Genomic DNA, 26,217 nt, shown 5'->3' on the forward strand with positions numbered 1-26,217 from the left:
GTTTCAAATGCCGACATATAGTGTCCTTTTGAGCACATCCCTTTAGTTTGCTGTACCTCTCCTTACTCTGATTGGATGAGGTCTGGCTTGACACCACTTCTGATTGGTTGTGGATACATTTAGACCAATCCCATTTTACTTCAGTGTGAAAGTAAATGTGTGGTGTAAATTAACTTTAACCAGCTGTGGATGGCTGCCCATTGGATATGCAGTGTTCGTGCACAGAGGAAGAAATGCTGTCTGGATTTCTTGTTCAGAGGGAAACTACTTTGACTATTGAAAATCCATTGGTATTGCTCTTTACATTGTATATTTGCCAAGATTTTTCGGCTTGAAAATTTTGACCATCAAAATGTGTTTGGTCTTTTTGAGTGTAGATAAATACATTCAACATTTAATAAAACCCTGAAAATATATTTTCAGTCCACTGCCATGTTTCTCTTTTTGGGAAATCATGGTCGTTTGCACTCATCATCTGCTTCTGCTGTACAGTAGGGCTGCGAGCTTGTTACCACACACTCAGTGGGAACGGCATTGAAATAGCTCGGCAAAATATACTTGGAAATTGCTGAATTGCCCTGAGTCATGTAGTAGCAGCTGGCAATTAATCCATTCGAGAATTCTCTGCATTTCCACTTGGTATCAGCAGCCTTTGAATCCACAGAGCTCCTCCTCTGTTGAACCTCATCCCTCCGCGACTGCTGTCTCGGCGTGCCCTTGAAAATGTATTGGAGTTTACTCCTAACAACATGTCAATGACTGGGCAGGCACAAGTCGACAACGGTTAGGAGAGAGGTCCGAACGGTTGCGAATCAAAAGCCGTTGTGGCCTCGAAACTGTACAAAAAACCGAATAAGCCATGCCAATTCAAACCTCGATATGGTGCAATTTAGATGTGCTATTTTTAGACTGCACACATTCATGTGATCGTTGTTTTCTCGTGCTCTATAAATATATCCATTTCTGCAGCTTAACCGCCTGCCACAAGAGCCTGGGTATCTACATGGTCTGTTTTTCATTCATTATCAGCGGTTCAGAAAACTCCCCAGAAATGTTCTATTATTTATCCAAGGTGTGCTCATCAGGCAATCTTGCTCTCTTTCTGCAGTTTCCCCGCAAATATTAGAAATAGATTCTAAAAAAAAAAAAAAAAAAATCAACAGAGTCCTTGTTTTATCCCAGCGCTGCCTGCAGTCTGTGCAGCACTGGAGTAGCGTACCGTCAGTGCAGTCAGCGCTACCAGACGGTGCTGACTAGAGCAGCCCCCTCACTCGCTAACTGACACATCTACACTGTAGCTAAAGACGAGATCTCAGTGGACATGCGGAAACTATAGTAGACGGGGCGTGAAACATATAACGCTAAAGACATTTCCATAAACCTACCGGCAAAAGCGAGGACACGCTTTTCCCCCCCCTGTCATTGGCTAAGAGAGAGAGCTCATAGAGCTCGGCGGCACACATACGAGTCCGAGGTCTCGAGGCCTCGATGGTGAAATTTATTTTTAAAAAGATATCGTCCTAATACGCGAGGTAAGATGATTCTTGTTGAGCTGTTGTATGCACATTAACTGCTATGTTTACACGGCAGAGACCGACCGGTCAGCGCATCCGAGGACTGTAGTCTGACAAGTTAGCCTAGCCTACTCTTAGCCTTAGCTGTTAGCCGGCAAGTGGTGAGCAAAGAGTCGCTTCAACAGCGATGGGGATAGCGAATGAGTGTTAGCTAATTTACTGCAAGCTAGCTCGTAGCTAGCGTTAATCGGCTGCCTAGTTACAGTTAACCTAGCTGTACCCTACGATGTTACATTTGCTTTAAACATACATATATTTCTGAGTGCTCCTCGTGAGTCGAAGTTATTTTTGACCTGAGGCAAGTAAAGTTGAGGTTGACATAAGCGTTAATTCTCCGCGATACCCAGCCATTTAGCTAACGGCTAACGCTACCTTGTTTTGTTATCGATGTTATATTAACAACCGCAACATTATTTTGTCGCAAGTAACTAAGAAAACCTCTAGACAAATGGATTGCAAACACATTGTTCAGAGGCCAAAAAACTTTAGCAAATCGATAAATGAATGCATTGCCACTTTGTAACTACCTTTTAAATCAAGCTTCTCCTGTTAGCTGAACTCTACTTGCCGGGCATTGTATTGTTTTGTGGAGTTTCTTTAGTGTTTGCTAGACCCTGGGTTAAATCAGTACATCTGCTCATGCCCCAACAGGATGCCTAGACTAGAAGACTGTCCACCTTATTTGCCTCAGGTGGCATCAGATTCTGCCCTGTTAAAATTTTCTGGTTTGTCCGTTCCCATAAGATTGTCCGTTGCGGAGCGATGGCAGACAGCACAGGGCTGCAGTTTGTCAGCGCCTATGCTTTCGAAGCCATGCAGAAGGTGGATGTGGTGCGCCTGGCAGCACTCAGTGACCCAGAGCTGAGGCTGCTGCTCCCCTGCCTAGTGAGGATGGCTCTGTGTGCGCCGGCTGATCAGAGCCAGTCCTGGGCACAGGACAAGAAGCTCATCCTTCGCCTGCTCTCAGGAGTGGAAGCCGTCAACTCCATTGTAGCGCTTTTGTCTGTTGACTTTCATGCCTTGGAACAGGATGCCCGTAAGGAGCAGCAGCTTAGGTATAACTGACTCACATATGGCGCCGCGACTAATGCCACAGTCTAGTAATGGGTGGAATTGGGGGGTTCATTTTAGCCGTATACACAATGTGAAGTCTCTTCTGCCAGGCACAAGGTGGGTGGCTCTAACGGAGAGAGCATCCTGGTGTCTCAGCTACAGCATGGCCTGACCCTGGAGTTTGAACACAGTGATCCCCTCAGGAGACTCCGCCTAACCCTCAGTGAACTGTTGGCTATCATGAATAAGGTACAGTCAGAGATCCACACGTAATTCAGGACATCATAGGACATTAATAACATTAATGAACTTAGCGTAAATGGTACTTTTTTTGTCTTAAGAAATAATTAATAAAAACAAGATGCCACATGACAAGAAAATGTACAAAATAATGTGAAATTAAATTGGATTTAAAAATAAACCTACAAACAAAATTTAGAGAAGGTCGTTAACAACTGGGTTTAAAGATAGTACTGAGGGTGTCACCCTTAACTACCCAGATTACTAGTATTGTTGATAGATGAGAAACTGTGGAAACTTGGAATTTAGGTGATTATTGCCGGCCTAAGTCTGAGCTGCTGTCTTTTGTGTCATGTAGAGATGATCTAAATAGAAAGAATTTAGGTTTGAATGATTTATTACAAATTACTCAACAATTAAAAATATCTTACTTATGGAAATGGGTCTCAGATGAAAGAAACACGATGGCAAAACTTTCTTTACTTGGTCATCAAAGCTTAAGTTGGCATCAGATATTACTTCTAAATTTCTGGCAGTTGCTCTCACATTGACTGACAAATTTGTTTCTCAGTGTTTGAATTGTCCTTCAGTACTTTCATCTTCACCTAATACAGTGTCTTGGATGATTAATCCACACTGTCTGTTTCCTTTTCCCGTGCTGTTTCTCAGGTGGCAGACTCAAATGGAGAGTTTTTCTTGAAGTCGTCTGAACTCTTTGAAAGCCCTGTTTACTTGGAAGAGGTCGCAGATGTCCTCTGCATTTTACAAGCAGGTACCCAACTCCTTTCATCTTCTGAGCAGTTTTAGTTAGAGGTGCTTTGCAAGTGGGAACATGTTGAATATGACAGCTTTTGTACACAAGTGTGGTCCTTGCAAGAATGAGAATTATAAGATCCAGAATCCTATAACATATGTAGCCTGTGCAGGATCGGCTTATGTATTAAAGTTTGTGACATGATGCTAAATTCATCTGAAGGCCCAAAATGAGGCTCTGTTATGTACCATACACTTTTTGTAAATATATATGGTTTTACATCTCTACAAATTGATAAGACTGGTCAGAATCAGAAGGCTTTTGTAGATATTTATGGGCTGTTTTAAAAAGAATGCTTTACTCAGATGTTATTCATATTTGACTGTTCAGGCCACGGAACTTAAATGTTTGTTTTGGCAGATTCAATGCCTCAGTTTTTCTCATCTTGGTATGCATTCAAAAATTCATTATCTCATGTGATTGAATTTTCGAAGCTAAGATCCCCCTTTGCATAGTTAAGTCTGTCAGTCATCAGCAGCGTGCTATATAAAACTTAGCAGTTAACTAATACCTTTCTGCAGTTGTGACACAAAGGGGAGTCCTCATTATAGGGAAGCAGACTGAGAAAGTACATCATGGAGATATGTAATGCTGATAGTGAGGTAAAAATACAGTATACAAGCAAACATTAGCGGTATATTAGAAAATGCACCTCCTATTTTACATTGTCTAAAACATGCTTATTTTTTCTGTTTCTTAGAGCTACCTTCCTTGCTGCCCATTGTGGATGTGGCAGAAGCTTTGCTTCATGTTCGCAATGGTGACTGGTTTCTGTGTCTGTTGGTTGCCAATGTCCCTGACAGCTTCAACGAAGGTAATTCATCTGTTTCAACGCAGCACATAATGTCATCCGATAATGTGAGAGAGAGTGGCCGGTTAATTGCCAGTACTAGCTTTATATGGTTAGTGAGTGTGCCCGCTGTGGCAGAACTAGACCTTTACTTAACGTTACCTCACAGGCTTCCTGTGATAGTTTCATTGTGATTATAGGCAGATTTTTATTGAGTTGCCGTCACATTTTCACTCTGAGCTTAACTGTTTCCCCTGATAATTCTAGCCATGCCTCAGGCCCGAGGGTGTGTGTGTTTGTCTTTGATTGATGATGAACATTATTGTCCTGCTCTGGCTCACAGAGAGTGCATTGTGTGCTTTGAGAGACTCATAAGAAAATGCCTGCTGTCTCCAGTGCCTCCTTATCACACAGGAGGTCAGAGCTAAGTCAATAGCTTATTTGTGTGTGTTACATAGCAGTCAATGTCAAGGAATCCTTTTGGCTTTGTTACTGGAAAAGACCTTGTTCAATTGAATCGAAAGTGAAATGAATGGATGTAAGAGTGAAGTGTGGGAAATGGCTTTGTCTAGAAGCAGCAAGGTCTCTCACATTGAACCCAAGCGGGTAAAAAGACCTAACTCCACAAGCTGTTTTATGGCATATGAAATAATCCAGAAGTGGCAGAGATGGAAGCTAATATTATTTCACTGCATGTCATCGTCTCAGCTAATCATAAACAGTTTGCTTTTTAAACTGTCAGCTGTGGGAAAGCACAGGGGAAATGAGACAAAGCCTTGGAAATGATGTCCCCTGATGGCTGTTAAATCTTATTTACAGGCAAATAAATGAGTCATAATTCCATGGAGTGTATGTGTTAATGGAGGAACATGACTTGTTCATGACATTGGAGAAATTATACACTGTTACTGTCTGTCAGTGATGTACAGAAATCCAGTAAACCTTTAGACAAGGATTTACATGATTTCACTAACATCACATACAACATTAAAATGTATTGAATGTATAGTTTTTGCTTTACATTGCGGGAAAATCAGTATCAATGAGCATGTTGCTAAAAGAAATAGATCACCTGATTCAAAGGATCAACATTCAGTAGTCCAAACAACTTCTCTGATGAGTTGTTATATGCTGCCTGTTTAGTTAAACGTGCATGTCTGTTTTTACAGTTTGCAGAGGTTTGATCAAGAATGGAGAGCGTCAGGATGAGGAGAGTGTGGGTGGTCGACGCAGGACTGAAGCCCTAAGGCAGCTATGTCAGATGAACCCCTCACAGGCCCTCAACATCAGAGCTATGGTGGTCAGTTACAGTATTACTATGATCACCAGACAAGAAGAAAATTGATACTTGTTAACGCCGTTTCTGACATCTCCTCAGTTTGTGTCATATGATTTTATGACCTCATGTTTGTGTTACAGGATGGTTGTGTTTTCAGAAACATGGGTGCATAAAAAATTAAATGTGACCTCAACAAAACTGATTTTGCAGTTTCTCCCAATGACTATGTACTAGCATTGCACTCTTGACTCATCCATCTACGTGTTCCCTATGTGTGTTTATCTGATGTTAAAGCCACATCAAAAACCTGATCTTCTTAATGTTAGAATCAAAAATTTCATATAATATTATCCATTCCATGCCATGTGGCTTTGTTAGTTAAGAATGATTTGCCAGCAAATAAATTCTGCTGTTAATTTGGAAAAAAAAATTGGACACCTAAACATCACTGTGCAGTGATTTTTTTTTTTTTTTTACTCCAAATTGAATCGCCCAGCTATCGGCTCCGTTTTGACGGGAGCATTTTATTCTTTATTTATTTCACACAAATACTTCATGAAGTTTAGAAGCACAGATTTACTTTATATTGCAATGCACTTTGTGATATTATCCCTGAAGGGTGGAATTTGTCTTCTTGTTTCCCTTCTTCTCTCAAGAAGGTAACAGCGCAAGGTCAGTTATGGAACGAGAGCCAGGCGGTTGTAGAAATGTATTGCCTTGCTGAAGGTTGCATCAGCAGGATTCATACTTTGCTGTACTTAACATGACATCATTTCCCAATGAGTTTGGAATCTGGTGTCATGTTGTGCCGAAATTAGGCATTTAAGTTACTAAGCTGCCATAGTTGTTGGCAGCTGATGTTTGATAAAAGGTTAAAAGGAGGTTTAATGGTACAAGGGAAATATTTGGACAGTGAGGTAACAGCAGGAATAGCATTTTGAAGCGGGATGTTTGATGAAATAACTGAAACAACATATATTAAATTACTTCAAATTCTGAATATACTAAAAGACGGCATCAATTAAGATTTGGTTGAAGAAAGAATAATGTGAATGATCCTATAATCACAAAAAAATATACATACACAAAAATAAGGACATCCCCAATATAATGTATTGTGTGTCTGTTAATTCTGTGTTTCCTCAGGTGGAGGAGTGCCACCTGCCTGGCCTGGGTGTGGCTCTGACTCTGGACTATAAACCAGATACAGCAGATGAGGCAGTCAGTCCCCTAGTCTCTTATGTCAGCGGTCTACTGTTGGGTACCAATAGCAAAGTCCGTACCTGGTTCAGCATGTTCATTCGCAATGGACAACAGGTGAGGGGCCAGGATATGAGCAAATATGAGAATTTTGTCTCATCATGTTGAGCAGAGAACACGGAGGCAAAAGTACTCTTTGTTACATGACAAGATGTCGCGGTGCACTGATGTGGCATGTTACACAAGTCTCACCACGTTAAAGTAAACACATAGCCACTACATCTTAGGCTACTGGATGAAATGGAGCTAACAAGTTAAACTAGGTCATGCATGCGTGTGTTATGATTTCACTTTGATTAGATATTCAGAGTAAGGTGTTCTTTTTCTGCAGTAGTAGAAGTAGTAGCCTCACCCCAATCTGGATTAAGCCTGGGTTTCTAATGGGCAGGTAATGAAATTACCTTGAGTCCATGGGCGCACGCACACACACACACACACACACACACACACACACACACACACACACACACACACACACACCAATGCTCTCATAGACGATGTATGTCATCAAAATTCAACTTCAAATAGTGGTGGGGGTTTTGTTTTGTGTCACCCCCATTCTTTCCTGTATTGACTAGTTGTCAGCTCTTGAACTCAACTGCCCAAAATTTAAAATTACATTTGAAATATATAAAAAAATATACATTTTTCTACAGTTTATGGATGAAAGGTACTTTTCAAATTTACGTTTCCCTTTTAAAAAATGTTTTATTGTTTCTTTCATAGACAATAAAGCTCTCTCTCAGCTGTGTGGAAAAGCCTCTGCAGAATTGGTGAAATGTGTTGAAATGTTCCGTCCCCATTTAGATTTTCCTTCTGTACATTATAATTAGCATCTAAGCTGGTTCTCAATTGATTCAGTTTGTTAATTGATGCACAGATAATTAAACAACAACACTTCTGTTTATCAGTTAATTCTTCAAATCATTTATTAATCAAAAATGCCAAAAATTCACTGGGTGCAACCCCTGAGTGTGAACACCTGGATGGAAGCACACCAGTTGCCTTATGTATTTCCCTCTCTTTGTCTCTGTCCTGCCAGCGAAAGAGAGAAAGCAGCTCGGTGCTGTGGCAGATGCGTAGACAGCTGCTGTTGGAGCTGGTCGCCATCCTACCGCGCTCACGTAGCACCCATGTGCCCAATGATGGTGACATGGAAATGGAGGGCAGCTCAGGGTACTCTGGCCTCAGAGAGGAGCATGTGGTGAAAGCCAGCGCTCTGCTCCGACTCTACTGTGCCCTCATGGGTATCGCGGGTCTCAGGTAGTTGAAAGAGGATGCAATATCCCCCTTTATATTTGGGACTTGTGTCACCATGATTTGGTGTGTATTTTATTGTTTTTACAGTCTGATAGGAAGTGTTTTGCCTGTGTTTTTCATAACTCAGAATGCTTTAGTTAGTACAGAAAAAAAAATAAAAATGTTCCACAGTCAATGAATTTGTTTAAAGTATTGGTTTAACTTTTAAAAGCTCATGTCATAAAGATAATATACTCACCGTGACCCCTCTTCAGACCAACAGATGAAGAGGCAGAGCAGCTGTTGCAGCTGATGACCAGCCGGCCTCCGGCCACTCCTGCCGGTGTTCGCTTTGTCTCCCTGTCCTTCTGCAAACTGCTGGCCTTCCCTACTCTAGTCAGGTAAACAAAGCTAGTCTTATTAACTCCTACTTTTAGAAGTCTTCTTTATAGGTTGGGGTCACAAACCCTATTCAGCTAACAGATGGCCTTGAGGTTTTTTGTGTGGGTTTTTTTTTTTTTTTTTTCCCTGCCAATGCAGGCTGCCGGCCAAAAGTCTTGTCTGCATCTTTTAGCATTCAATACTGTCCTTTTGTTATTTTGAGTGTCAGCATTATCCTCCGTGTGTCTGTGTCTGTGTGTCTGTGTGTGTGTGTGTGTGTGTGGGTCCGTGTGTCTAGCACTCCAGAGCAGGAGCAGCTGATGGTCATGTGGCTCAGCTGGATGATCAAGGAGGAGGAATACTTTGAGAGGTAAGACAAATCTCTATATTTATGATAATGAGGCATTATTGTGTGGATAACCTGTGATTCTTAGTTTGTATGTCCAAGTGAATAGTGAGTATTATTTTAGGTCAATGAATCCCAAAAACACAACTTCTCTCAAACTTATTTGAAGTTGTGTCTGGGTTTAGCATTGCCATTTACATTAAGGCAGAACATTCTACTAACTTTAAAAGCTGTTTTAAAATCATTAAACACCATTCCATAATATATCACTGATTAATACTGTAAACCTCTAAAAGGGTAATGTAAAAACAATCATGCTGACTTGCCCTGAGTTCATTCATGATGGAATTACTGCTTTTACAGAATAAATAATTTTATAATGTAGAATTAGCCAATATAGGAAGCATTATTAATATTTCATAAATGTATTTAGTACAAGACGTGTAATTAAAGTTTTGAAAAAGCTCTTTATTTTATTGTATTTCATTATCTGTTTAACATGTTCAGTTGTCAGATTCTTATGGTTTTACTCCTAATATTTACTCCTAATTTATCGTGTTTCTAGCATTTTTTTTTTTTTTTGTCCTCAGCAAATATCTGATTATTACAGGAATCAAATAAAGAACACTGTGTCCGCTCTATTGTTGTACTTACCATAAAGTAGTATGGTTTTGCTCACTGATCTTTTGCTTCTGAACAGCACGTCAGCTACAGAGTTTACTGAAACTTTATCACAGAGGAGGTCGATTGGCAGAAACAGTTATACTCACAGTACAAATAAGGAACAGTAGAATATGGAATGCATATGGTGATTCATTAGCTGTGTTGGGAAGCTTGGATTCCTAATGATTTTTTTTCTGCAGTCACTGGACATAATACTGAGGTAACAAGCTAAATATGGTAAATCCAATGCCTGCATTCTCAATGTTTGCATTGTCTGTGTCCTCTCTTTGGAGGCACTTGATGTTTCCTATGTAAATGTGTGTTATTCATGGGAATAGCAGTGCATGTGTCTGTGCGTTCATGACTCTAGCCCATTTAAAAAAAACAAACAAAAAAAAAAAACATCATAAGTGACTCTAGGGGAGACTGAAGGTATAAAGGCTGATAGTAGAACGTGTGGTGTGTGTGGGTTGATGCAACTAGCATAATTGGCGTATTAAAATTCTGTCCTGTAAGATGCATGATTAATGACAAGTGTAAGTGTCGTTTCTCACTTGCCTCGTTTGCATGTGTGTGTGTTTCTTCCTCCTTACAGTGCTGCAGGCGTATCTGCTTCTTTTGGAGAGATGCTATTACTGGTTGCCATGTATTTCCATAGCAACCAGCTCAGCTCCATTATTGAGTTGGTGTGCTCTACTTTGGGGATGAAGGTAAGGTGGTAGGTGGAAGGGAGGCAGTGATCAATACATCAGTCTGGCTGACCAGCTACTGGCCCACTCCTCAACGGCTGCAGTGGCGCATATAAAGACTATATCACTGATGAAACACTTGCAGCGTACACATCTACCAAGACACTCTATGCCCTGGGGTCAATTTTCTGTTTTATTACTTATTAAGTGCACAATTGTTTCCTGCCTATGCGCTAAGTAGTTTTCCTGTCTCAGTGTATTTTCCACTAAGATGTGTAATGTAATTGGATTTAGAGCCTGTTTGTTTCCACCCTTAGGGCAATCCTCTCAATTCAATGTTCTGATGTTGTGTCTACTATGTAGAATTTTTCTTATGAAATATGAAAGGAGGGAATTACAAATTACCAGCACTGTTGCCAGCAGGTTATTTTCACTCAGAGTAAACCTATGTTGTTGACATTCTTTTCATTTTTATTTATTGACTTATTTATTGCCAGTGTTCAACTTTCCACAGATTGCCATCAAGCCAAGCTCTCTAAGCAAGATGAAGACTATCTTCACACAGGAAATCTTTACAGAACAGGTACAAACATTCAAAGTTTATCTGTTGGTATATGTCCTACCTGCAGTGATGACCTAGCCTTCCTACATCGTGCATCATGGTTACTGTAACGTCCTAAATTAATTAATGTCAGCCTAATTCAATAATGTGATGTTAAAACCTTTTTACATTAGGGGATATAGGGATCTGTATATAGTCTATAGTGTTCTCTGCCAGTTTTCCATTGTTGCTGTACTGATAACTTGTTCATTATTTCTGGTGTGCAGGTGGTTACAGCCCATGCGGTTAGGGTCGCGGTGACAAATAACTTAAGTGCCAACATCACGGGGTTCCTCCCAATTCACTGTATCTACCAACTGCTTCGGAGCCGAGCCTTCACAAAGCACAAAGTGTCCATTAAGGTATGATATGTTCACTATATCTCTCATAGTGATGACTGGGTGAGTTGCTGCTAAGTGTTAGATCTGTTTAAAAAAAATAATAATTTTACCCTCTGGTGCACCTTCCAGGATTGGATCTATCGCCAGCTCTGTGAGACAACCACCCCCATCCACACCCAACTGATTCCTCTAATTGATGCCTATATCAACTCCATCCTCACCCCAGCATCCAAAGCCAACCCAGAAGCCACCAACCAGCCTATCACTGAGCAGGAGATCCTCAATGTCTTCCAGAGCTCTGCTGGGGTGAGTTATCCCTAGTGCTTCATAGAAACAGTCAAAGCCTAAAACTGCACCCTAAAAAGTGAATAGTACTGTTCAATGCATTTGTGGTTTAATTTTGTGTTGTGCTCTTCATTTTACATCTCATATTTTGATGATATCCAGCGTTATGTGCGTTATGTATTTACCTCTTTAGAATTGAGTCGTATTTCTCTTTTTTCAATGGCACTACACACAATGTTACCTTAATACACTTCACACAACTTCTCTTTCAGTCCTTCTGCCACCCTGAATTTACTGTACTTAATAATTGTTATAGCAGTAATCATTATTGGAATTCAGGAACAGTATTGTACTGTACATTGTATTTTATATTATTAAATATTACCTACATTCACTCCTGATTTTAGGGTTAAATTAATATTTGTTGCTATCAGGATAGAGGAGTTATGAATTATTATGTAATTGCGTAACAAAACAGTATGAGTACTGAGTTGCAACGCTGTTAACACCAAAGACAAATTATAGATATAGAACTTTTGTCATTAAAACTCTTTTGCTTTGAAAACAAGTCTTAAGCAAAGATGTTACGATTGGATTGTTGTATGGATTTGTTAATAATGGCTTAAGTAATTTTTGAAGTTGGAATTGGTGTAAATTGGGTTGTTGTAATGGAAATTACCAGCAATTCCTTGCCAACCTCAAGCATCTCAGGCTTTTATATTACTGATGCACCATTTTGAAAGTATCCATCCCCAAATTCACTGATCCCAGGCCTGTAGAGGTTATTTTTGCTTCTCTCTTTCTCTGTTGGTTAGCAAGGGGAGGGTAGTCGAGGGGGACGACAGCGCTACTCCATCACCACCCAACTCCTTATCCTCTACTACATCCTGTCTTATGAGGAGAACCTGTTGGCTAGCACCAAACAGCTAGGTATGTACACGACAGTAACTGTGTCCCATACAGCACTGCAGTGTGCCTGTCTTCCAGCTGTGCTGTTGACTCATTTCCTTTCTATTTCTATTTTCTTATTTTCTTTTTTCTTTGCCTGTCTAAAGTCCACCCATTGTCATCTCCTCCACTGAAGAAGGCATTGTATGTGAGATGGAGGGAATTTGTCAGGCAGTGATAGGAGAGCGGCAGCTTTTGTCCTCTGTTAAGTTGTAGGAGACACTTACACTCTGGTTGTGCAGTCATTCATCCTTTTCTCTCTCAACACTGACAGTCGGTGTGCTTCATACAGAATAAATGGAGGGCTGACAAAGAGCCAAGTACAATTGCTGTGGGAGCTAAGCTAACTAGGACAGCTGTAGGTTAGATGAGCATTAGCAGTTAGCCTAGTCAGTGTTTATTCTCTTCCAGGACGAGTTCTCCTCTTGTCCTTCATTAAGCCAGATTTATGTGAGAGTTTATACCCATCTCTTTAATTGCTGTGTTTACCCAAGTGCTCCCTCAGCCTTTGAGGAAGGAGTAATGATGCCCATCAACAGTGGTAATGAACCCACGTCAATGAAAAATCACCTCCGCTCCTCTAACACATCGGCACAGTGGCTCTGGTGTCCTTACACAGCCAAATAAAACACTCTTTCTTGTCCTTCTCTTGCTTTATGTTCACACCCTTTCTATTTACTTTCCTATAGTTTCTTTGCTTCACTCACCATATTTTTTTCTCCTTTTTTTTTTTCTCCCTTGTTTTTAAGCCCTAATGCAGAGAAAGCCAAAGTCCTACTCAGCAGCCTTAATGGACCAAATCCCCATTAAGTACTTGGTTACCCAGGCCCAGGGACTGCAGCAGGAGCTAGGGGGTAAGACATGGACTTAATGTTTGGTTACATATCCATATCCACATTTTATTTTACCAATATAGTATTACGTGCTTGGGAGAACAGGAATTAAAAGTCAAGATTATAGTTGTAACGCCGCATTACATATCACTTCATAGTAAAATTTACTAATCCAGAAAAGCTTCCAGTCTGTTTGTCTTTCCCCCAATCATATCTGCTGTTTTTTTTTTTCTAGGCAGTAATAAAAAACCCAAGAGAGCAATTATCCCTTGTTGGAAATAAAAATGACTTTTGTGTTTGGGTAAAAAAGAGAAACACGCACACAAAAGCTCAAAAACACAGAAGTCTTACGGGTAATACATTTTCAAACACCCTTGGTTTCTGTTTCCCTGTTCCCAGGCCTGCACTCTGCCCTGCTGAGGCTGCTGGCCACCAACTACCCCCACCTGTGTCTAGTGGAGGACTGGGTGTGTGAGGAGGAGGTGACTGGTACCCTGCCCCTGCTGAGGAGGATGATGCTCCCCAGCAACATCTGCAGATACACTCAGAGCCAGCTCCACCAGGGTGAGCAGGGTTGGAATGAGGGATTAAAGAAATGGGATTAAGGCATAAAGTTAGGGTTTATAGTTCCTAATTTAGAGCTCCCATGCATTTATTTTTGTCAAAATCCCCTGATTTCAAGAAATAGTGAAATAGTTTAAAGTGAAAAGGGTAAAAGAGAGACCATACATTAAAGCATGACAACGTGAATCCAGAAAGGTCTTATTGGTATATAAACTAGTGTCAGTTATAATAATTTGCGATGTATAGTAATATGCCATGTTATCAGCCATGGTCCACAGATGAGAGAATGATACTATCATTGTATAATACATTGATGGATGAAAGCCTTTATCCAACTGAAATCTTACCTCAGTGGTTAATCCTTCAGGGTTTAGAGGATTATGCTGTAAATGGTTTTTCATTGATAAAGATTCTTAACAAAAGACAAAAATCTAACAGATAATCGGTTTCACACACCATTATATAGGATAATGCACAGAATCTGAATGCTGAAATGCATATATATGGCTATATGCCACATGAAGGTATTTGTGGATTAAGGTTAAAGGATACCTCTGTAGTTTTACATTTTTCTCACCGCTATTTAGTCTAAATAAATGTGTTTGCCCAATGTTGCCACTATTTTACACGGCAGATTTTTCTTCGGTTTCTGTTAAGTTCAGTGTGTGTATTTAGTTCATATCAGTTAAGGGAACAAAACATGGTTCCACGGCTCTAGAGTTTGAATACCAATTTAACAGCTGTCCCCCCACCCCCACCCCAGCCTTCCAGAAATTGCCATCCAGCAGTCCCAGGTTGATGCGGATCCTCGAGCACTTAACACTGCTCTCACCCGGAGACTTGATCCCTTATGCGGAAGCCCTCACAGCCAGCATGGCTCTGCTGCTGGAGCCCGCTGTACCTCGTCGCATATTGCAGACCCTCAACAAGCTCTGGATGGTCCTTAACACAGTGATGCCCCGCAGGTACATATTCTGGACATGATTACATGTTGTAGACATAGGATAGACAAATGCTACTGTGACAGCTTCAATTGAGAATACCACTGAATGTCACATGGGAATAATACATCCTGGTAATTGGAATATTAAATTTATTTACAGTGTACAAGTTTAGATTTCATATAAGTAAAAGATAATTGCTATTCCTAGTGGATGTGGTTTATTTTCTGCCTTGGAGCGTTATTTGTATGCCTTAAATTAATAGCATCACTTGGATATTAGGGAGAGTCCAAACAAATATGTTGTCTTCACTAATTAGAATTAGGGCTCTTTGGGAGCTCAGCATAATAAGAAAAAGTGAATAAATTAAAAAAAAAAATCTGAATTCAGGGCCCAAAGAAAAATATAAATATGAATCCACAGATTAATTGATATCCCCCTTTTCACTGCTAGTTCAAATTATAATTGTTTGTCTTTTCAGTAAAAGGTTAACAGTAGTACTTGATTTGGTGTCATCTCTCCCAAGGGTCTGTAAAGTTCCTGTGAGACTCAGGAAATTGATTAAAGGAGGACATGTGGAACAAGAGTTTTGGCCCTTAACTCCAGGCCACTTGCTCAGTGATTACTGTGTGAATAGATCAGAGGTATTGAACCAGGCAACTCTGTCAGCCTGTGTGAACTCTCTGAACAGAGGAGGGTGACCCTCACTGTGTCCCAGAGCCCAAGTGCACAGTTACCAAAGCTCTGAGCAGACAGCCTAATGATCCAAAAGGGGGTCTCCAACAAGAGGAGCACAGGGCAAGAAAACTAAGGGAGACTCTCCATGAGGGAGATGTAGGGGATTGTTGCCCCCTCCCTCCTCTCTACCTCACTCCCTGTTGTTGTATTGAATGTTATAGAGGGCTAGACCAGAGGCTTTGGTGAATCTAGGAGGAGGCCAGCAGTGTCAGATTTCACACAGAGCAACTGATTGATGCAAGTGTGCTAGCTGCAGGAAGGCTTGGAGCTCCAAGAGTACCCTGCTGTTTATAGTTTAGCATTGGTCTGATAAGAGAGGTGGTGGGTGAAATGCTGCCACAAGCTAATCTGCGAGCAACTGAACCATTGAGGTCATTAAACCCCTACTGAAGTGTGTCACATTATATTTTGAGTGGCATTTTAATAATTCTTTCAAAATACAATATATACAGTACGGCAGAAGTTTTAGTCTCAACAGTCTCAAATGTCTCAACAAATGTTAGACCTCTCATTTTAAAATGGAATTCTTTGGGTTATATATAATGTTGCAAGCGAGGTTCTGTCTTTTCTCCACTTTATAATACTTAGTGCATTGTGAATAAATGTTAAAATGATATCAATTGTGTTTGTGATGCAGGTTGTGGGTGATGACAGTAAATGCCCTCCAAGCCTCAGCTAAGCTGCTCAGGCAGCAGACGTACACTCAGAACGACCTGATGGTGGATCCTCTCATTGTGCTGCGCTGTGACCAGAGGGTATACAGGTAATTACAGGACTCGTGTCACATTCTAAAAAGCCAGGTATACATATAAAGGACACAGCCAGTAGACACACAAACAGGCCCTACTTTTTAATTTAAACTGTTATTAGGTAACACTTCTTTTTAGTTTATTAAACACAGCAAATGTGTGTTTACACCAAGTATATTTATTGGATCTCTGGACCATTTACTCATTAAATTTAATTTGTTTTGGCAGATGAAATCAAAGCCTGTTAAAATTTGGTTTCCGTCATTAATAAAGCTTCAGGGATCTTCCACTGCATTGGTACCTTTTGTTGTTGTTTTTATTTTCTTTCTAAGGTTTTATGGATGTGCACCTGACTATACCTTCCAAATTGCACCAGATGACTACAAACAAACGTTTGAGTCTTACCTAAGTAAACAAACAACAGGTCTGACTTGTTTTCATTTATTTTTTGGTCCCAGGTGTCCTCCTTTAATGGACATTGTCCTTCACATGCTGAATGGCTACCTGCTGGCCTCAAAAGCCTACCTACACTGCCACCTGAAAGAGACGGCTGACTTTGATCGGCAGAGCCAGACAGTCTCAAGCCTGGGGGTGCCTGGACAGCCAGATACACCTGAGGTCACCAGGGAGGAGCTGAAGAACGCCCTTCTAGCTGCACAGGTATTTTAACTACTAGCCTACACATTCACACACACTTTGGTGCTCTTACATATTCAGAAAAAGTGTATTCCTTTATTTAGGGATAGACTTATATTTATTGTCATGTCATGGGAGATTGGTAAAGCATGAGTACAGAATTAATATAGCATGAAATCACACAAAAATCTATGTAAGAGATGACCTTTCCCACCCAGCCATGATAACCACCTGTTTCCATTAAACCCCAGGACAGCGCAGCAGTCCAGATTCTCCTTGAGGTGTGTCTGCCAACCTCTGAAGAGCAGCAGCTGGGGGCCAACACAGAGAGCCTACTGAGGAGCATCAGGGGCCCTATGCCAGGGAAATTGAAACAGGAAAGCCTGGGGCCGAGAGCCAGCAGGGTCGTGGAGGATGCTGAGCCAGAGGGAGGCCTGCTCAGTGACTTGAGGGAGGTGCAATGTCTCATCTGTTGTCTGCTACATCAGATGTTCATCGCTGACCCCAACATTGCCAAGTTGGTCCACTTTCAGGTAATACAATAGGAAAAAGGCTGGCAGGTTTACAGTCAGAAACACAGAGGGGAGATTGTTAAACAGGACTGTTTCAAAGATTAGCAGGGGTACATGTTGCTCCTGAGCATATGGTTTTAGTCACAACCCTTGGGTGCTTGTATATAACATTCCTGCATAACTAGATTTTGTTGCTTTCCTCCAGATTTTGCCATTAGAAAATCATGTTTATAATGCAAAGCCCCTTCGTGTGAGTGTGCCATATTGCTGAATTCAAGTCAGTTTTTCAAAAGGGTGCCAGGTCATGTTGACCCCATTAGCCATCCCATTCTGCCATGGCATTAGTGGTAAGTGACTGCAGCACTCCCAGAAGGAGCAAATGACCATATGGTGGACTTCACCAAGCCAGTCCTTCCTCTGTCACGCTAATCCACCCTCACACTGCCAAGTAAAAGCTTCTGTGTGAATTCGTGTATACACACGTTTAAGATAAAGTTACTTGTGTCCTTGAATGACTACTTGATTGAATCTCTTGTGTATTCCTTATTCCTCCCTTATCATTCTAGGTTTATGATGAAGTTTTATATTTCCTCCTCTCTCCCTCTTTTCTTGCTCTCTCTCTCTCTCTCTGTCAGGGTTATCCTCAAGCTCTGCTGCCTCTAACTGTGGCAGGCATCCCTTCCATTCATATCTGTTTGGACTTCATCCCAGAGCTGCTGGCCCAGCCCCAGCTGGAAAAGCAGGTGAGCCCCCCCCCCCCGCTTCCTTCCCTTTACTGGCAACAAATCCTAGAGTTGCCCTGGGCTTTGCCCTGGGCTCGGCCAGAGCCTCTCTTATACATTTAGTATTAAGTGGCTCTGTTAGATGCATTCTGCTGAGTGTTTGCATATTTGCTATATAGATAAGTGGGAAAATGTGTGTAGCCGTTGTAACTGTGTGTGTCCTCACAGATCTTTGCAATCCAGTTGCTATCATACCTGTGTACCCAGTATGCCCTACCCAAGTCCCTCAGTGTGGCCAGGTTGGCCACAAGTGTCATGGGCACCCTCCTCACAGGTCAGTGAACAGTTTTTTTCCTGTCTCATCTCATACACTCATGCTTTGGGATGTAGCCTTGTTTACTCAGCCTTCTTCTTTTTTTCTGCTTCTACGTTTCCATCAGTGAATTTGCTCCCAGCAGACTCACTGTATACTGTAAATCACAATTCATCTTGTATAAATCAGCTGCTGTCACACAGTATGCCTTATTATTTTTCTTCCTATATTTGGCTGCCACCATCTGGGCTTTGGCTGTTAGTGCAGCACTCTCTTTCCATCACATAAGTGTAACATGTGTAACAACCTCTTAGCCACTGTATTCAATGTTTACACGGGTCTTGTGCATACTGTAAAGTGTGTGTGTGTGTGTGCTCTGCTTTTTAGTGCTGACTCATGCCAAGCGTTTCTCCTTCTTCATGCCCACCCTGCCATGCCTGGTGGCCTTCTGCCAGGCCTTCCCTCCACTCTATGATGAAGTAGCAGCTCTGTTGGTACAAGTGGGCCAGGTTTGTGCCTCTGATGTAGCCACCAAAGCCAGGGACATTGACCCTCTCATTGCCCGTAAGTATAGTACACGTGATTCCTTTTATCATAATTAGACACTGAGGATTCAACCAACATGAAAACGCTCAAACGTAGACATTCACAAAAAATCAGCTGCACCCTGCACTTGATTAAGGATCTTTCTGGAGATATATATACATACCACAACCTGTGTAAACAAGTCTGTAGTGTGATGAAGACAGATGATAAAGAGTATAATTGAAAAGATCAACCAGTTTTCAATCAAATGTCTAAGCAGTGTGTTGTTTTCCTTGCTTAGGCCTGCAGTATCTAAAAGAGAAGCCTAATGAGGCTCTGGTTCAAGGAGGAGGTTCCTCAAAGCTGACTTTACCCCAGAGGACAGCAGAAGAACTGGGTGGAGCTGACCCTGATGTTCAGCTCTGCTACTGTGTAGAAGCCACATTCATGGACATCATTAGCTCCACCCTTCATGGACTATAGGCCAGACACACACAGACACACACACACACACAGACACATTCTTGAGGGACTGGGCTTCAACCAACAACTAGTAACAATGCCCCTGAAAGACATTCACACTCCTGAGAAAGGGCTACTGTAGACACACATCCATCCATCATCAACACATGCACTCAGACTGATGTCACCTTTGTTAAGGGCTCTCAGACAATGCTAGGTTGTGGGTTGCTCTCATTCTTCGGACATGTATAGTACTGTAGTACTCTGGTCTGTTTGGTCAGTCAGTCTAGTAATGAAAAATACATTCTTTACCCTCAGGATCTTTTTTGACAGCCTGTAAATAAATCATGATTTCCAACTTATTTAGAAAATGTGTGTCTGTCACAGTTTGTAGAAAGTAAAGTACTGAAAATGTTAAATGGGTCAATTTTCTTGACCTCAGCAGGCATATTTTTCTAAAATATAAGTGTTTTGACCTTTTTCTCAGCAACTGAAAAAAGGAAAATGTTGCCTTGAAAAAATATATGGAGCTTTTGTACCGTATTTGTTTGTAATAAAACAAAGAAAACACTTCCATTGACGGAATGTGGGTGTGTTTGGGACAAATGGGAAACATTAGATGCTGCATTGTGTCCGTGATCTGTGCCTTTGGTCAGTGATGAAAATCTCCCATTTTTCTGTCATCTCAGACTTGTCTTGGTCTTGTGGGGTTGTTGACGTGGACGTGTCTTGTCTCGGCCATTCTTCGGCCAATTACACTACCCGGGTGGACGTCCAATGACTGCTTGGGCGTCAATTTAACTATAGTTATGTCCCGGACTTTCTTTAGCCCGCACCCTGATCTCACGATTTCTGCACGTGTGCAAGTGAGCGAAATTGGACATTAGCTTCTAAGGTCTATCCGACATGAGACACGTAGTAACTCGGAAAAAGAAGAAAGCCGGACTGTTAAAAAAAAAAAAAAAAGGGCGACCACTAGGCTAGCGTGGCCTCAAGTCTGAGAGTTTTTACCTGAACGAAAAAGCTGTGGAAATGTATTGAGAACTGACGAGCATGACATGACTTAAGAAATACTGCTCTACAGAGCTGGAGGAGAGATGGTCAGAGCTGCAGGCGAGGAGACCAGGGCCTGTATTTATCAAACTGCTAAAAGTTGTATCTTGGACTTAACTTAAAAGGTATAGAAACATCTACTTTTACTGACGCGTACGAACTTGAAAATAAGAGCGCACTAAACTTAACATTAAGTTGATTGAATAGCCCGTTTGGGGTCCAAAATGGCTTCAGTAAAGAATAGGGAGAGCTCACACCTTCTGGGACATGTTTTAGAATAACTACCACATAGCATTGGTTACGAATAAGCAAAAAAAAAAGCCTCCAACCGGCCTCCAAAGAAATACGTATAATACGGGCAGTTTTAGCTATTAGTACTCCTAAAGTTAAAAAAAAAAAAAAAAAAACTAAGGCCACAGTTTTTGCTGAATGATTCATCACTGAGAAAACAGGGTAAAGGGTAAATCCTTGACTCTCATTGGCCATTTCTGTATTCCTGCTCTGAGCACACAACAATTAGGATTGTTCGTAATTATATATTCTGTAAATTTTTATTTCCCCAACATGAAGTTTTAAATGCGGTTGAAATACTGCTTTGATATTTATTTGCTGCACAAAAGTAGTAGATTCCAGTAGTAGAGTCTTCTACTACTGGAATGAAACAGATGGATACCCCATGCTTACCCTATGTAAGCTTAGAATTAGTTCAGGCAGAGCACTGAAGTTGTTCTTGTAGTTCGCAGATAAGTAACAAATAAAAGCTGAGTAGGCGGGAGAAGGTGAGAGCTGTTGTCATGTCAGACTTTGGAGTGTAGCATATGGCTGTTTCCTGGAGTTACTGCGCACCAGCGTAAACTTGACTCGTATTGATCTCTCAGAACTATCAGTAGAAAAGATTAGTTTGTTCGTTTTCCTTCATTTTTTCGCCAACACTTTTTCTCTTCTCAATTCCTTGACATAAGCATCTGACAGAAACTCCTCAGTCTCCTTTTATGTAACCTATGGCTGTATAGTGTGTAGCGTCTGTTGAGGCTATTTTAATAATCTGTAGTGTGATGCTACTTTATTTTGTAGCTGTAAGTCCTTGAGCAGATAATATGTGAAATTGTATGTGTACTGTATGTGATTTTTCCCGATTTTACAATAGGAAATGGTAGCTCATTTCAGCAGAGATGAACCGTGTGGCTAAGGAAACCTGGCCACGTCTACCAGTCTACAGCATAAAGGGCAACCAATCAGGCCATTTAGTAATTTATGACTCTCTGTAGTGGTTTTGCCAGCAGAGCCTGTGTTGCATGCTGGTGATTTCTGGAAGGTAATTAGCAGAATTTGTTTAGAAGTAGAGCTACATTAACAAATGTCAATTTACAGTCAGCTCCCCTTCTCAGAGTAGACTACTACACTGGTGATTTCCTGCTGCCGAACATTTAAATCCAGTGGAGCGTCCTGAGGGATTCTTTACGTTGTATCTGACTTAACCCTTGAATAACAACAATATTGAATCATCGCTGTTAAAGTCCTTGTCCAGGCTTGGTCTTGGGAGAGAGATCGGTTTTGGTTCCACTGTGGTTAATCTTGTACGTACCTTGGACTCAGCTTAGGTGTCTTGCCTAAAGCCTGGCTAGTAACAGACATCCACTGGGGGGTGGCTCATGGTCATATTCAGAATATATAGTCTTTAGTGTCCCAGGTGGATATATCTATTCACAGTCAGTACATACTACATACAATACCATACAGAACAGACTGTGCAACACAGCAGAGCGTGCGCTGAGAAGAACATCTTGAAATAAAGAGCCTTTGTCGATCTTATGTTTGTCTCTTACATTGTAAAAAAAAAAATCTTATTGCACTCATCATTGTATTGCAGTTGGTTTCCCACATATAACAATACTCCTGACTGTATCTTATCTCATATGTGGCTTTATGAGCTGTAACCTGCAAATTTCCTGAACCCAAGGAAAAACAGGCTGAATAGGTATCACACAGGGACAGAATACCTTGAAGTCAACATAGTATAAATGTCTACTTTTGAAATAAAACTACTGATTGGAATATTGTAGCCAGTGAAAAGTAAAAAATCTAGGTAATTTAAAAAAAAATATATATAAAATGATGGAGTAATATAACATCTTTTAGTTTTTTATATTTCTGCAATGAATATTAGCACTTTCCAATAAAAAGGTTTCAAGTTCTTGGGAAAATGTACAGTAAAAACAATTTAAAAAGTGGGTTTTTCAGCTCGGAAGCAACAGTGGGGTCCAAAGGTCTGAGACCATTTTCCCATTAAAGTGACAGATGTGAGAGAACTTTATTAACGCTACACAGAATCAAAATTTTATTGTAAGAAAGTGAAAACTGGTAGAGATATGAATTTTTGTAAATGAAAGAAAATTTGTTCAAATAAAAAATATTTATTTTTTTAAATTTGATTACAGTAAAACATTTAGCAACAACTATTTACATGAATACATGTTGTAAATTATCCTCAGGGTTTCTTAGATGTTCAGTACAAATTTCCACCCAATCCAGTGAGAATAGATCGATTGGTGAGGCTCACAAAGACTCGCAGAAATGATGACATTTAGCTCCAAGGGCCAAACTTCAAATATTCATAACTAAAAAAAGGATTTGGAATAGAGCTACAGGATTTTGCAAGGTCCCATGAATTTGATAGAAGTCCTCCCATGAATTTTTTTTCAAAAAAATTCATGACGTGAACTGGGAGACCCTAGTTGAGTTGATATGGAATGACCCAGAAGCAAATCCTCTTACACAACTCTTCATTTGCATATTTTGCTGCAAGAAGGAATTGTAGCCTGTTTTTAGACATTTTGCATAATTCTGTGGACTACATAACACATTGTAATATCAGTTTGTGAATCACGACAACCACTCTTCTGAAGTCTTTTCAATGCCATTGTCTTTTTGAGCTTATCATTCAGTGCCCACTGTCAATAAGACAGAGGATTGCGGTAGCTGAAGACTGTAACAGACAGTTACATAGCCTCGTTGAAGTGGCTGCCTTCTTTTCTTTTATACCTCTCACTTACTGCACAAAAATCATATGACGGCAGCCGTACCATCATATCCTAATAGACATATCCTGGTAATTCACCAGAGGGCAGTCTTGCCACGCTAAAAACAGACTAAACCCATTCAATAAATAAACCTCAGCAGTGAAGAACCTAAGAATAGTTTCAAGGTTTGCACACATTATGCTGAAATATAAAATTGTCACTGTTAAGACGTTACGGTGTAAAATGGCCTATGATTCACAGTGTTTATGAATATAATTTGATGTGAGTGGAAATTATTTTTTACATTCACATTTTAGGTATTTCCCTGGCATTATACATGTAGATTCACTACTGTATCAGCAGCCAGAATGATCATGCATATAAGAAGGAATTGCCAGGGAATTAAATAATGACAGGGGGAAAATGTACATTTTTAGTGAAATTCTAAACATGTAACGTTTACATAAATGCTTATGGCTAGATAATATACAGTATGTTTCGTAATCTTTCATGTGAAGTGGTTTGAGGGACTTGCACCCACAAAGTCAACTTCCTCATCTCTCTCTGTTTCCTGATTGATGCTGTGAGAGAGATGCCTGAAGCAAGCGAAGGGGAAATCAAAGAGCAGTTGGGCTTTCGCTGGCATTGCCGCCGTGCTTCTAACGCCTAGCAACCAAAATACAACCTCCTGCGAACTGCACAAAAAGGGTGCTCACGTTAGAGAGATGTATTTGCCTTCTGTTCAGTATGAAGACAGGAGAAGGGAAAACTCCGGGTGCCATTTATGATTTATACAGGTCTATCCAGTAAAACAAAACACGTTGAGCTTGTTGTGTGATGGCTGTGACAATAATTTGCTACACTGGCAAGACCCAGTGTTGACATCCATTTTGTAATTAGATACAGGCTCTCATGCTGCAAATTCCAATAACAAGTTAATTGTATTTACAGTCGGGTCCAAAAGTCTGAGACCACTTTCCCAAAGCGAATGTGAAAGTGAACTGATTATGTGAGACACGAAATAACTGCTCCATAGATTCATACAGCGTAGTAAGTAGATCCATGAATAGATAAACTCATCTGGTAGTTTATTAGTTACACCTAGCTAAGGTTAATGCAATTTAATGCAGCAGTCCTGCAATGAAGCTTATCTTCAAGAAGGTTAGAATGTTCAGTTTTTATTTAAATTGCTTTATACAGTTGTTGACTCAACTATATAATCATTTTGGAGGCTTTAGTTTGTGGTGCCATTGAACTGCATTGATTTTTACAGAGAGGTGTTTCTGTTGTTTGGCCTACCCTCAGTGATGTACAGCGGGGTTTACTGCAGAACTGTTGCATAAGACTGCATTGGTTTTAGCTACGTGTACCTAATAAACTACCATCTGAGCGTATTTCAAGATGAGATGGATCTGTTAAGAGAATCCTGCAAGTTTGACACAAAAACAGGACCTCAAGTTCATGCTGACAGAGGACTTCCTCTTATCCATTAACAAGATGGGTAAGAAGATGAAAGTTTGCAAGGATGCTTAAAGCTCCTGATTGCCAAATTAAAGTAAGACATCATTTCAGCAAAGTGGTAAAAACTCCTTTGTAGGATCACTCAAATGTCCAATTAGAGCACCTGTCTCCTGCTGTAAACTCTCAAAGGTTGGATTAATCTTTTGGCGGCAGTGTAATAGACAGAGACATTGTACTAGTAATCTGATATCATACAGAGATGAAGAGTATTTTCTATAAATCACAAGGTGATTTAATACTCGTTTTTAATTCAATTCTGTTGCCGTTGTTCATAATAGAAAACAGAATCGTGTTATCTTAGGGCCATAGAGGTAATCAGACCTTCGTTTCTTGTTAAGAATTCTGTTTAGACATTATGGTAATTGTGATTCAATGCACAATCTGTAACATTGAGCTGAATCTCTTATTTGTTGTGTCTTTTTTTTTCTCAGGCCTTGCACATTGGCCAAGGATGTGTAAACACCAAGCTCATGGAAAACAATTTCACAACAATACCTCTACCTCGTTAGAAATCTCCCCAAGAACGCCGGAGGAAGCACTTAAATGGTGTTCTTAATGCACTTAGCCTACTATACACTACATCCAGCTTTTTCAATTCACATCACAGGTCTATTTGCTGCTGTTTGCTTGCGAGTAATAAAAGGCGAGCCCTTAAGAGGCAGAAAAGAATCCCACTTCAGCCTGTTACAAGAGTCATTGAGTTTAGCAGAGCATTCTTTCCCTGTTGGCCTTGGTGGTTCTTTGAGAGAAAGGCACTTCAGGTATAATGCAGTAAAACACCCACATACTGCTGTGACTTCTACTAAGCCATCCACAAGGACAGTTAGTCTCTCTAGTGCTCTTTTACTATTTGACTTTTCAAACCAGCTGTTTGAATTTGGAAGAAAGGTCCCTCATACAGTACACTATTTTCACAATTGATAAAAGTACTAGATGTCAGTATCTGCTTTTTTTCCAAGCTGGAATTCTGATTATTCCAGGAGCATTTTCACTTTATTTCATATAAGATCATTTTTTTCCTCTGCTGCTCTGCCTATGTTGGTTGAGTGAACAGTTTTTATTACACATAAATGCCTTTTATGTTTTCTGGCTGTCCTTGTTGTGGCTCTATGGATGGCAGTGTCT

At 40.5% G+C, this 26,217-nt stretch overlaps 1 protein-coding gene across 2 annotated transcripts; it reads left to right on the forward strand.

The window, feature by feature from the left end:
- Positions 1-215: 215 nt before the first annotated feature.
- ints2 (integrator complex subunit 2) lies at positions 216-20,074 on the forward strand. 2 transcript variants are annotated; one of them, XM_040151163.1, is made up of 25 exons: positions 216-290; positions 2,319-2,629; positions 2,738-2,876; positions 3,537-3,639; positions 4,382-4,495; positions 5,641-5,771; positions 6,897-7,067; positions 8,053-8,273; positions 8,525-8,650; positions 8,929-9,000; positions 10,235-10,349; positions 10,843-10,911; positions 11,157-11,291; positions 11,400-11,576; positions 12,371-12,485; positions 13,253-13,357; positions 13,736-13,900; positions 14,664-14,865; positions 16,217-16,342; positions 16,787-16,988; positions 17,216-17,497; positions 18,112-18,219; positions 18,427-18,532; positions 18,899-19,075; positions 19,338-20,074. In XM_040151163.1, exons 1-25 carry the CDS (start codon positions 234-236, stop codon positions 19,517-19,519), a joined length of 3,711 nt encoding a protein of 1,236 aa, XP_040007097.1. In that variant the 5' UTR covers positions 216-233; the 3' UTR covers positions 19,520-20,074. The 2 variants fall into 2 exon arrangements, with proteins under 2 accessions (XP_040007097.1, XP_040007098.1); XM_040151164.1 differs by lacking the exon at positions 216-290 and adding an exon at positions 1,184-1,532 and having other exon boundaries at positions 19,338-19,519.
- The last annotated feature ends 6,143 nt before the right edge of the window (positions 20,075-26,217 follow it).

The sequence above is a fragment of the Xiphias gladius genome, chromosome 17 (genome assembly GCF_016859285.1).
Source record: "Xiphias gladius isolate SHS-SW01 ecotype Sanya breed wild chromosome 17, ASM1685928v1, whole genome shotgun sequence".
Taxonomy (NCBI): Eukaryota; Metazoa; Chordata; class Actinopteri; order Istiophoriformes; family Xiphiidae; genus Xiphias; species Xiphias gladius.